General features: G+C 40.7%; 1 protein-coding gene across 2 annotated transcripts in view; it reads left to right on the forward strand.

The window, feature by feature from the left end:
• Positions 1-13,251, forward strand: part of ctnna1 (catenin (cadherin-associated protein), alpha 1) — a 77,957-nt gene that overhangs the window by 62,233 nt on the left and 2,473 nt on the right. For both annotated transcript variants that reach the window (XM_061048726.1, XM_061048727.1), the window contains exons 16-17: positions 1,159-1,264; positions 12,632-12,766. In XM_061048726.1, coding sequence (XP_060904709.1) covers positions 1,159-1,264; positions 12,632-12,766 — 241 coding nt within the window. The remainder of the gene's footprint in view (positions 1-1,158; positions 1,265-12,631; positions 12,767-13,251) is intronic.

Consider the following 13,251-nt stretch of genomic DNA (forward strand, 5'->3'; position numbering starts at 1 on the left):
TATTTGAGTTACTACGGTATATACGGGACAAGTAGCTGCAGCTACATCATACGCGGTTTATAGTATATAATACTATATAGTATAGTTTTAACAAGACTGTTGGGATAAATATTTACCGCCATGAAGTGGATTACTCTTTGAAATTAACTTGCCAAACGGAAAATCACCCCGCATTTAGCGCTTGTGGGTGTCAGCGGAGCGTCCGGAACCAGTCAAAAGAAACGAACAGTCAATCAGCTGGCTATCCAGCGCGAGCCACATGCGCAAACGGGAGATGACTACTAAATCAGAGACGTCGTATTTAAGTTTATGTTCTGCTTGTTCAACAGTCGTTTGATGTATTGATATTTTTAACATACATTCAGAGAGGATTTGATTTGCAATTTGAATCATCTCTTTTTTTTCTTTTGGCACTCATGATTTTCCTTTGGCGCTGGGTAAAACCTCTTTGGGTGGCGCCAAAGAATTCTCTATGCAGGAAAAACCCTGTACTAACGATGCTGGTATTTGTGTGTGTGTGTAGGACTTTTGAGGGCAACCGACATATATGAAACCAATCCTATTTTGCGTCTTAACTTTCTGATAAATCCCTTAAAGCTGCTAGAATAAAATGGACCAACAGATTGCATTGAGAATATCTGTCAGAACAGAAAGCATATGGTAACTGCTATGATATAATGGGCTTCTATATCACGGTTATCTCAGATTTGCTGCCAATTTTAAAAAGCATATTCCCATATTTTGTTGATCATCTGCTTAAACTGGAGAAAACATGAGTCTAATCGCCTATTAAGTGGGGTCATAGTGCATGAAAAGAGCCTGATAATACAGCACCATGGCACCATTTTGAGAGTGAAGGCAGCCCTTCTGCATTTAATGGCTTAGAAAACATTCTTGACTCTGTTTGAACAATATGGTGCCACTGTCTCTAAGCACTGCATGTGTGTTAACATCTGTGCACAAGCATACACATGTATATCTGTGTCGTTTCCCTGAACTATTCCCACAAGTCACGCTTCTCTATCCACACTTGCCTCTGCCCGAAAAACAACCTTCCAAAACAAACAATGCTCCATGACTGAGATGCTGCTGCTGCATATTAAAGGAGTCTGCAGAAGATCAGAAACAGTGACTGATCATTCCACTTTTTCTCCCCAGGGGTAAAGGGCCACTGAAGAACACGTCTGATGTCATCAGCGCTGCAAAGAAAATTGCGGAGGCAGGATCAAGAATGGACAAGCTGGGCCGCACCATTGCTGACAATGTAAGTCTTTAATGAACCGCCATCCCAAAGGGTTTGCTGTAGACTACACCTTTTATACTAGAGACCCCAATATATAATTAGAATTGTCTCAATGTGCCATATCAACACTGTCAGGGTCCAATTAATTACCAACAAGTGCAGCAACACAAAGGTCAAATACAGGGAAATTAGCTGTTTCTTGGTAGAAAGAAAGAGCACCAACTGTGTGACATAATTCTAGTGTTGTGTGTAGTGCAAAATAACATGTTCTAGGTCAGGGGAACATACAAAAGAAGCTGTTTAATTAGAAGCTCGAAATTAAGTTTTTTCTCTCTTAGAGAATTCTCCGGTACCATATTAACTTTCTAACACTTACTGATGTAAAAATCAAAAGGTATCTGACCTTTTTTTTTTTTCGAGGACAAATGCATCTCTAACCTAACCTTGAGCTCGAAGCTTTAACTCTATCATTCTCTTAAGCATAACTGACACTTATGTATCAGTAAACGGTTCATTGTATTGGACACTAATTTAACTAACAATTTAGATTAACCATTACTGAAGGGATTGCCACTGCTGCAAGGTTTTGTGCTCACACTGAGTTTGATAAAGCCAAATTTTCATACAGATTGCAACTTGACACTCCTTTTATTTTTAAATGTTGTTCTCAGCAGTGCTGCGTGGAAACCAGATATAAAAACTACAAATGCACGACACACTTTTCTCCTCTTCTTTGCTCTTTAAGCCCTGTCTGCCAAAGCACATCCCTCTGTCCTTTTTTTTTGCACACGATTATTGTTTAATATATATTTTTTAAACATTATTTTGGAGCAAATCCATGTGAAAGGTTCACACTGCAGAGCTCTTTAGATGTAAACAGCCTCTATGATTTGTGTTATTCATGACCCAGCCCGGACCCGTCTTTACCAATTTCTTTCAGGATCAAACACTCACTTCTTCCCTCTCGGTCTTCCATCTCCCACTCCCCAATTCCCGATTCCATCATCTCTCTGCGTCTGTCCCTTACCCAAGAGACTATGGTCCTTGACATAGGGAAACACGCATTCAATTATCCATGGCCTCATATTTCACTTAAATACTTGCACTGTACCACACCTCAGGGAGACACTGTACATGATTTATTCCTCAACTTATTCATGTGCCATCTCTTAGGCAGAAATGCATTGCCTCTGTGTCTGCAGTATGTATACATGTTTTTTGTTAAATCATGGAAGAGTTAAGTTTTGATGTTTGCAACAAGACATGGTTGTCACGTTGAGGTTTTCTGCTTTAAAGACTTAACTTGGCTCTGAGGTTTAGATGCACCAGCTGTGGGTTTCTTCACTTCTATCCAAGAACATGCGCTCAGCAAGGCACATGCTGGCTTCGGATGTTCCCTGTAAGATTTCAATTTTGATAACATTGGAGGCGTTTGGAAGTCTCTCTTGCTCTGGTGTTGTTGACATCTCTACTGATATGTTGGCAAAACAACATAACAGCAGAAAGCCTCTTTGTTAAGTAACGAGTTATTTTAAATTGAATGATTCATGGCCAATTACAACACATGCATATCAATGCTATGCATCGGTCATTTTAAAATCTGTTTGAGTCTACTGTGCATCATTAGTCTCTAAATAGTCGAGGTATGCCTCCACAAAGCAGTGTTCATTTATTTTTAAAGGTTTATGCTGTTTATTTCATGACTTTTTACTGTTTGTTTTTGGAACAAGATGAGATATGTTAGGGCTGCTGCTGAATATGCGAGGTATACCCTTATGAACTGATAGTGGAACAAACAATCAAAGAAAATTAAAAATAATTATTTGAATTACACTCAAATTTAGAAAGGATGTCAAATGTATATTAAGGAGTATTTAAAATAGCTTTGTGTTAGTGTGCCCTACCAGGGGTTTTAATCATGCCACACATATTGGAACATCTGTATGCCGCTATCAGCAGATCTCCCTTATAGTCTGACATAATGAGCTGCTGATCGCCAACAGCCCAGCGCACCTGATATTTTATTTAGATTGCCCTCAGATCCTTCATGTCACAGGTCTGCGTCGATCACAAAGTAAAAGTCAGAACTGTTCTGACCTAAATGCATCCAAATCATTTGAATAGGGAATAAGCCGTTCTGGAAAGTGACTTTTTATGCCTCACTGCTGCTTTTGAAGATGCTTATTCACTTTAATGAAAACAGTGTTATCCCCCAAAGAAAACAGATGGGCAACTGTGCAGGTGTGTGAGCGTGTGTGTGTTGTGCCTGCATCTGAACACTGCTGTTGATTTCAAGCACATGTGTTTGGATGTAGGGGATTATTTTATTCTCCCATCCTCAACTGTTTATAAGTACTGGGTTCTTTATCTTTTTGCTGTGTATATGAATGTTTATGTGTGTGTATGTGTACACTATTAGGGGTGTTGAAGCACTCAGAGTATGAATAAATGAAGAGCTTTGGCTGTTGGAACAGAAGTCTTTGCCAGGAATGAGGACCCCTCCAGCCTCTGAACCCATCCAGCTGTCCCTCTTAGCCTTTCTCTCTCAGCTGAGACCAAAACTCTAGCAGTCCAGGCGACACTCACCCCTATAAGATCAGCCAGGGCTCCCAGGGATAGGCATGGGTAGAGGAGAAGAGAATGATGGAGTGATGGAAGAGGTAGAAAAAAGGGGAGTGTATTTGTGCGGAGAGAGGAACATCCCTCTTGAGAGATGAATCCATTAAGAGTGCTTCGCCTTTTAATTAGCAGTATAATTGCCAGGTGGCAGTTTTTTAAATTTATTTATTTACACAGGCAGTTTATATTTAGGGCCATAACTCTAACAAAGCAGGATATGCCACAGGCCCACTTAAAGCAAAGGCATGGCGCGTTGGGATGGTCTCCATACTCTGGCAGCAATAGGAAAGTGATTCACCACCAAGATGCACACATACTGACAGCAGACAGAGAGCAAAGGCAATGCTGGGACTACTCATTAACCTAGGCATATTAATCACTTGCGCTCTGTGCCTCTGGCCTGCAGGGCCTGTGAGGGTTTACTCCTCTTATAAAACACATCGGCAGATGGTCCCAGACTGATAGCACAGCATCTCACCCCACATTTTCCTTTGCAAGACCGTGTCAAGCAGTGTTTTGGTTTGTGAGTATTGTGTTTAACAGAGGGACGTGCAGGTGGACGTGCAGGTGGACATGGTCTAGTTTGGGGTTTCTGAAAACGGTTAAATATGTGTAATAGAGCCTCATTAAATTTTAAAGAAATGAGTGTAGTGCAGAGATGAGCTGCAGGATTTAGGTCAGTGCCGTTCAAAGGTCTGCACTGCAGTTTATTAAGAATTTATGACCGTTCTCTGCAGGGGACCTTATGAGAATTCCATCTGAGCCAGCTGGTAAACAAATAATGCTATGTAATTGAGATTTATAATGTAAATGTGTTAGCCACTATGTAGCCCATAAATTTCTGCTGCTTGCCTGCTCACCACACAAACACTTGCATGTACACATACAAACACATGCACATAAAATTGGCTTGCATATTTAGAGAATGGGCATGTACAAGCTGTGTCCGTGCAAGCTTTATTCTCATGATGTATACTGACATACATAGTGTACTTTTCCAATTTGCATTCAATCAGTAGAGATTTATGGTGATCCATGGGCTCTGTTGCTGGTCACAGTCTAATCCCGGCCCTGGCCTTAGACGCTTTACAGCAGACAAGGTAGTAAATTACCTACTGCAGTGGAGAAGCAAAATCTCCCAGGGAGTCCACAAATTCTCAGCTCAGCAGTTCAAGGGTCAGCCCTCAGCCAACTGCAGTTAAACCCAACTGAGTAAAGCAAACCTTATATGCTGGTTGACAAAATATATCAGCTCCCAATTGGTTGTTTTGAAAACAATTTGCCAAGATATTTCAATAATAAATGCTTTAAGTCAATCTTAAGCCTTATAGAAATAAATTGTCCTATAAAGAGACATCTATGGAAACCAAAGAGCAGTTTTCCTCAAAAATAGAAACAGTCAAACTTCATGCTGTGATTTTTTTAATAAAGTTTTTTTTCTTTATTGCTTGTTACTACAACCATAATTCGGTCTGATTAAATAGTTAATAAAGCACTCGCATTAGCTTGAATTCATATTTTTTAGAGATTGAAGGTCTTAGTCTTTATTTCAAATCTAAAGATTTGAAGTAGTTGCTTATCACGTGAGCCAAAAAGGAGTAAAATGTCTGGCCAAATAAAAGTCAAAGTCTAAACATTAAAAAGAAAAAATATAAACAAGCCTTTTTGTACTTTGCTCTTGTGTCACAGCTTTACTTTGCTAAAATATCAGTTTTGCTTACAAGTAAAAGAGTAAAATGTCTAACTGACAGGTGCAGCAGGAATGTAAAAAATGGATGAGGGCCTTATAATTGGTCCCTGTGGTCACCTCTAAAGTTGGTCTTTTTGGCTCGCCCCCAGCTTGATGTTCTGCTGTCACACCCAGACGCCCTGTCAGCTTCAATGTCACATTAACATTTCCAATTGCCTGTGTGATTGAATTGGCCTCACACAAATTTAGCAGATGCAGTGGAAAAAGAGGAGATCTGGTTATCACATTCTGTTATCAAAAAATCTTGAATGATATAGCTAGGTAATGGCATGTTTATATTTAGCTATCGAAAAGCTAACAGCAGCAGTCAGATGCAATCTATTTTTCACAATATTAAAAGTAAAGCATGTTAACTTGGTTAGAGGTTTAGGTCAATTTGTAACTGTAAAAGCTCTTCTTTTAAAGACTTCTCATATTTCTTTGTTTGGTCCTTAATGGTTTTTTTTCTTCACTATTTATAGTATATCCCTCTTTAAATTCAATACAATAAATACATTGCTCAAAAAATTGAAAGATCACTGCATTGTCACATTCAAAACATCAAGTCAGTTAAACTTCATGTATATCCATCCATCCATTAAGAAGCACAAGTGACAATTAATCAATTTCCCGATTTGGTGCTAATGAAAGTGACAATAGGTGCAATGGAAGCAAGCGCAAGAAAATCCCCAAAAGGGAATGTTTAGCATGTGGTGGTCACGGACAGTTTTTCTCTCCTTACCATTCTGGGCTAATTATTATCTAGTTTATTTTTCTGCTAGTTTCCTTGTCAGTACTGGTAGCATTAGGAAATTACCCTGCGGCCCAATCAGGTTGCACGGGTAGTTCTGTTCCTCCAGGATGGCACGTCCATACACGCAGTCGCAAGAAACTTTGCTGTCTCCCGTTCTCCAGCGCATGGAGGAGATACCAGGAGACCAGCAATTGCCAGAGCCCTACAAAATGTCCTCCAGCAGGTTACTGGTGTGCAAGTTTCTGACCAAACTGTCAGAAAAAGACTCCATGAGGGTTGCATGAGGGCTCAATGTCCTCTAGTGGGACCTGTGCTCACAGTCCAGCACTTGAAGCTTCATTTGCATTTGCCAGAGAACACCAGAATTGGCAGGTCTGCCATGGGCGCCCCGTTCTCTTCTCACAGTTGAGAGCATGTTCACGCTGAACACATGTGATAGACATGAAAGTGTGTGGAGATACAGTAATGAACGTTATGCATGCTGTAACATCATCCAGCAGGTTTGGTGGTGGTTCAGTGATGGTCTGGGGAGGCATATAATAATAATTTATAATTTATTAATCCCGCGAGGGGAAATTCGGCTTTACACTCTGTTTAATGGACATGAACACACACATGAACAAACAGGATCCTTTGGACATGCATTAATGGAGATGTCTCAGAGTGAAGGTGCTGCCCACAGCGAGCGCAGATCAGTTTTTAGGGGTTCAGTGCCTTGCTCAAGGGCACCTCTGCTGTGCTCAGGAAGTGGAACGGCACCTCTCCAGCTACCAGGCTAATTTCTGGACTTTGCCTGTGCCGGGACTTGAACCGGCAACACTCCAGCTCCCAACCCAAGTCCCTACAGACTGAGCTACTGCCACCCCATAACCTTGCAGGATCGCACAAGCCTCCATATCATGGGCAACATTACCCACACTGCTGTTTGGTATGGCAATGACATTCTCAGAGTGACTATGAGACCTTATACTGGTTCAGTGGGCCCTGGGTTGTTTCTGATGAAGGACAATGTCTGGCCAGTGTGTAGACAGTTCCTGGATGACGAAGGCATTGATGTCATTTACTGGCCCTCTAGTTCCACTGACCTAAATCCAATTCAGCACCTATGGGATGTTATGTATTGGTGCACCCGTCTGTCCAGGAGCTCACTGATGTCCTGATCCAAGGCTGGGAGGAGATCCCCCAGGACATCATACGCCAACTCATCATGAGAATGCCAAATGTAATCGGGAGGCAGGCAGGGGCCATACACACTTCTGAGTCACATTATGAGTTGCCGTTGGATAATTTACATGTTGGATGAGCCGAAGAGTTCACTTTTTCACTTTGTTTTTTGGTGTGATTTTGAATCCAAACCTCAGTGGGTTTTATGATTTTGGTTTCCATTGACTGTATCATTAATCAAGATCTAACGTGTGATTTAAGTTTTTCCTTAATATTTTTGTGCAGATTTCAGTGAGTAATTTATCATTTTCTGTTGCAGTTTATCCCTATCTCCTACTTCAGTTTCCTCCTGAAGTGAATGGTCTTTGCAGTGCTCTGTCTTCCGTATCTCCTTAAATTTTCCCATAGATCTCAGGTGTACTGCTATTCCCGGTGGCAGTCTGCACATTGTATCCTATATTTCTCTGATCCCTGCTTCGCCCCTGGCAGTTTAGAGGTTTAATGGCACGTAAAGGTTCCCGTTGGCTTCTTGTCCTGAAGGTCCTTTCTCAGGTTAGGCAGAGCTAATTATCCACAACCCTTTACCAAACACACAGCTAAACAAATAGTCCCCCCCCCCCTTTAATATTTTACATTTTTGAGCTTTAAAGCTGCGTAGGGAAAAGAGCTTGCTGGTAAAAAGGTTGTTTTTTTTACAGTTTGAGCTGGTGAAATCCAACAATATCACAAATTTTTGTTTGTTTTGTTTGATTTTTTAAAACAGATTAACAAATCGGGCTACGAGCAGTTTATAGGATGATTTATAAATGTGAGGCATTTTTATCAGTATGCTTTGGAAATAAACAAAAATCTTTTTAAAGTTGTATAGCAGTACTTTCTCTGGCTCCAGAAAACAAGGAATAACTCAAGATAAAGCAACGGGCAAAGTCCCAATGAAGACACTAAACAAAGACACTCCAACCATCACACTTACACATGACAGCGGTGAAAGTACCAATTTACTCACCATAGGAAGCACATCAGAAAAGCACCGCTGTGTTCACAGCCCTGTGGCACTCCCCAACAGGTTGCTGGCAGCAGCACATTAGAATGCTGCAGTGTCAGTAAATATTGGAAATTGGCATTTCCTCTGGGTGATGAGTCCTGAAAGGTCAATGCCGGGCAGCAGCAGCACAGTGGCTCTGACTCTGTCTCTGCTCTGTGTAATGGAATTCAGCGGAACTGCATGGCATTTCCAATAATGGGACCTGACCTTCCTGATCATCATTTATATCATGGACATTACCCAACACAGGCCACAGTGAAAGCCTTCTGTTAAACATCCTACTCTGTTATTCTTATTGCCTGATTTCCTTGTGTCATTTGTGTGCTGTGAGTTGGTAAGAAGGAAAAGATTTTTGCTTTTGTGGAAGACTCTGCTGTGAACCTCCTCTTGAGAAACAGCTTAAATGCTAAGCAATTCAACATCAAGGGAGAGCTACCCACACACTTACAAAGTGAGACCCTCATGAATATGGAACAAGGCAAAAGTCATGAAAGCCATTGTTCCTTAAGAGAAAACAATTAGAAATTAGAACAATGATCAACTACCTTTTCATCCAACTTGGATGTCTCACCTTTCTTTTTCTGAGAAGGCACTTAGAGTCAGTAGTGAGGAGACAAGGACAACTCTACAAGAATCATTGACATTTCTCCATGTACTGCTGGCTCCTGTTGAAAGGTGGTGACTCACCTTTTCTATTAGTTTGCCTTGAAAAGATATCCCAAACTCTGTCAGGAAGTCTGTAGTGCTCCTCTCGTTGTCTTGTCATCTCTCAGTAGTAGCTAACCCAGCAAGGTTAAAGATGATACTTAAATGTAAAGGTATTTCCACATAATGAATAAAACTACTTACATTTACTGCAAATGTTTTCTTGATTTAGTATAGGTCCTGTATGACATATGTTCGAGACACCCTCATCCATGGAAGTTTTGTAAATTGTTCAGTAGTTTCTTATTTGTTGCAGTTAAAGATTTTGATGTTTGTGGGGAAAAAACTCTTAAACTTTTGGAATTAAAGCAGTTAATTAAATTCATACTAATTAGTGCAAAAGACAAATATTTCTTATTTTAACACATACATGTGCTTTTCTTTGTTTAATCGCTCATACAGCACAGTGAATGGAGCCCGTGAGCTACTCTAATTAGTGAATCACAGATGAGCTTGTGAAAACCATCAAGCATATCTCACACAGTGTATCTGTTTGAATTGCCAAAACAATCCAAGGTGTTTTTGTCTCTTCTCTGTGCAGCTTATACATTCACATGTCACAGTCAGAGCAGCCTTGCTGAGTTTCCTGAGTGCTGAGTGAAGCCAGCAGCTGAGCTGAGTATGAGCACAAGTGATGCTTTCACAGCGCCCTGCTCTCAGCCGTCTGAATACTTCCCCGAGCCCTCATTAGCATGGCTGCTGCATTCAGCCTCATCCCAGGACTTTGCTTTTGCATGCGAGAGTCTATGCACACACTCACACATCCACACTATTTTTTACTTACTCAAACCCCCCTCCCATCTGCAGTTGAGTCCTCCTGTCTGCGTTCCGATTCCCCAGTTGGATTTCTCCCCCTTATTTACTCCTCCATACTGTTCCCCCTCTGGCTCTCTATTCATCCTCCTCTTTTCTCCAGCTACTTATTTTTCTTCTTCTCTCCTCCTTTTTTTAACCTTTCCTCCCGCTCCTCTTTTATCCAGTCTCTCAGCCATGTATTAGTCCTCTCCTGTATGATGATCATCCCCTCCAGCCCTTTTTCTCCTCATCTCCTCTTGCATACCCTTCTTTAATAGAATGTCAACTCTTACATTTCCCTCCTCTCCACTTAGCCCATCTTCGATAAATCAGGAGTGGTGAGAAAAGACTCAATTTTATTAATATTATAACAGGACATCTATAGTGCTCTCAGTGTGGAAAGACGCAAATGTAACAACCTCAGTTTTATTTGTTTTGATTTGTATTTATGTATGCAGATAGGGTTGCTGTCTCTCAATACAGTGAGAGAAAGTGCTTAGTGTCCTTGTTCTACTAAAGCAGCACATTACTCTGCTGTCTGTCATGTATGAATGAACAGAGTTGTGCTGGCTGGGATGGTGTGTAAATACATGCATGCCCGGCTGTATAGTTAGGGGGTGTTGGTGTGTTATATTCAGTGACTTGCTCTGCACTCTCACCAGGGATACATGCACTCTCACCAGGGATACATGCACTCATGCACTCTCACCAGGGATACATGTCTAATCCTCACAAGGATTAGACATGTCACTGTCTGACGTGTCCAAAAAACTTTGCATGCAGTAAAGAAAACAGGGATTTCCATACCTTTTTATGACTAAGTTCATTTTAATAGTATGAAGAGTCATTATTAAACGTCTACTCTCTGCTCACTTATAGACACACAAAAATCCTCTCCATTTAGTCATTAAGTCTAGACTCATGCAAACACTCTCACACACTTCATCACTGACCTCACCAGCTCCATCCTACAGATGCCATCAATTAAATATTGGCTGCTATTACCTCCCATTCACCTTTTCCCCCACGCTCTGAATTAACAGCTGCCAGAGGACTCCTCCTTCAGGGAGCCCAGCACCTGCATATCCTGATGTTTCAGCCAGTTTTTACTCCTCGGCCGCTCTGTCGCACGGTCATTCCGATGTTTATCATAGGAACAGTTAGTTCAGTAGTCGAGGTGAAATGCTGCCAGCCTCTGGTTATCTTTCACAAGAGTAGTCACACCATGTCATGATCATGTCAGACACTCTGCAGAGGTCTACACTCTGATGTAAAGCATCAGCATGCCAGCAGGGTGTTGTGTCCTTCACTTGATGAGCAGCTAAGAAGAGTTCTGTGGCCTAATTACCATGCTGGCAGGGCGCTTATTCAGCGACCAAGAAAGGGTATAAATGTTGTGTTGCAAGGTAGAACCCAGATCTAATTATGATGAGATGAAATACTCAATGAGGGTGCCAATGCTAAATGAGCTGCATTTGTTGGGCTCGTCACATTCTGTCACTCTTAAGTGGGTTTTATGATAATTTATTGGATTTCTAGAGGTTGATGGTTTTTTTATGGCTCCACTGTAGTTTGCTTTGTGTTCCTAGTTCACTTTTGAAAGTATAGGTAATGCCTTGCTGGAAAGAATAATTAGCTTTTTGATTTATGTGTGGAACTTAAAGTCTTAAAAATGTTTCCCCAAACAGTTTTAGGTTGTTCTCATCTATGAAATAAATAATTAGTTGTCGACTGTTAAATGAAACATCCAAATTGAACGATTCATTGCTTCAAGTTTAATTTTTAAATAAATTCTCTTGTTTTATTTTCTGAAATGTAAAGCTGAATTTTTTTTTGCCAAAGAAGACATTTAGGATTTCATCTTAAGCTTTGGAAAACACCAGTATACATTTTCTCCACTTCTGACATTTTAAAGAATTAAAAACTAATTGAAAAATCTAGAAAGTAATTGACAAATTAACCTGAAACAAGAATAAGTGATGTAGGCTTAATTTAATTTATTCCCACATGTTCTTTGACCGGCCATTTTTTGTGCTTCAAATGTGAATTTGTTCTTTGAGTTTATAGAATGCAGAGTCTTCAAACATCTGTTTATGAGATAACATAACATTTCTTAATATTAAATTTACCAGCTGAATCTTTTTTTTTTGCTTCTAAGAACACTTCACATGGGATTATGGCCAACCTTGAAACCGATTGATTGACAGCCTTGTTGGGCTGTTAATAGAATTTGCATTCTGTGTGACTTGATCGTGCCTAACCCTGTGAAGATGGGTTATCAATCTAGCAGGTTGTGGGCGTGCGTTTGTCATTTTGGCTCTGAGTACGTCCCTAATGTGGGTGTCTACTTTACCTGTCACACTGCTACTAACTCATCTTGATAAAGTGCGAGATCATTGCCTCTGTGGAATCACATCAATATTCAGATTGAGTAGTGCCAGCAAATGACTCACCTGACAAAAATTGATTCATTGTTCGACCTGCAGGCAGGTAGTATTAAAACTACGAACCTGTTACTGCTTATTTTACTCACTGATGTGCACATTAGTTGACATATGTTGTCTTTCTCTCTCACAGTGCCCAGACTCAACCTGTAAGCAGGACCTGCTCGCCTACCTGCAGCGGATTGCCTTGTACTGCCACCAGCTGAACATCTGCAGCAAAGTCAAAGCGGAGGTGCAGAACCTGGGAGGAGAGCTGGTTGTCTCTGGGGTAAGTTCAACATGACATAAAACATCGAAACGCTGTCAGAGCTTTACAGACCTCTTTGTGCAACAGGCCCCACAGTACCTAAAGAGTAGTAGAGCAGTTGATATGGGGTGTTAAATTAAACCATTTTATTTGGACTGTAACTATTTTGAGGACTGCAGAGAGCAGTCGTCATCGGTGGCAGGTTCAGAGGAAGCCACAGAGGGTGGTGAGAGAGGAGAGGAAGAGCACTCATGCAAACAGCGCAGGTTTTAAAACACTAACATGAAGACAATGCAGAAATGTTGAAGCCTCCAGGATAAACACAAAAGCTGATTGTTAACAGAACTGCATTTGTGTACAAATAAATACCCACAGATTACCTTTTATTTCCAGCTCAAAAGATAATTAAATCAATGGAATTCATTGACTTCTTTCTAAAGTTTTATTATCTAATAATGCCCAAATAAATGAAAAATAACTAGCGGCATTGGCTGTTGGTTGTCATT

The sequence above is a fragment of the Labrus mixtus genome, chromosome 10 (assembly GCF_963584025.1).
Source record: "Labrus mixtus chromosome 10, fLabMix1.1, whole genome shotgun sequence".
Classification (NCBI taxonomy): Eukaryota; Metazoa; Chordata; class Actinopteri; order Labriformes; family Labridae; genus Labrus; species Labrus mixtus.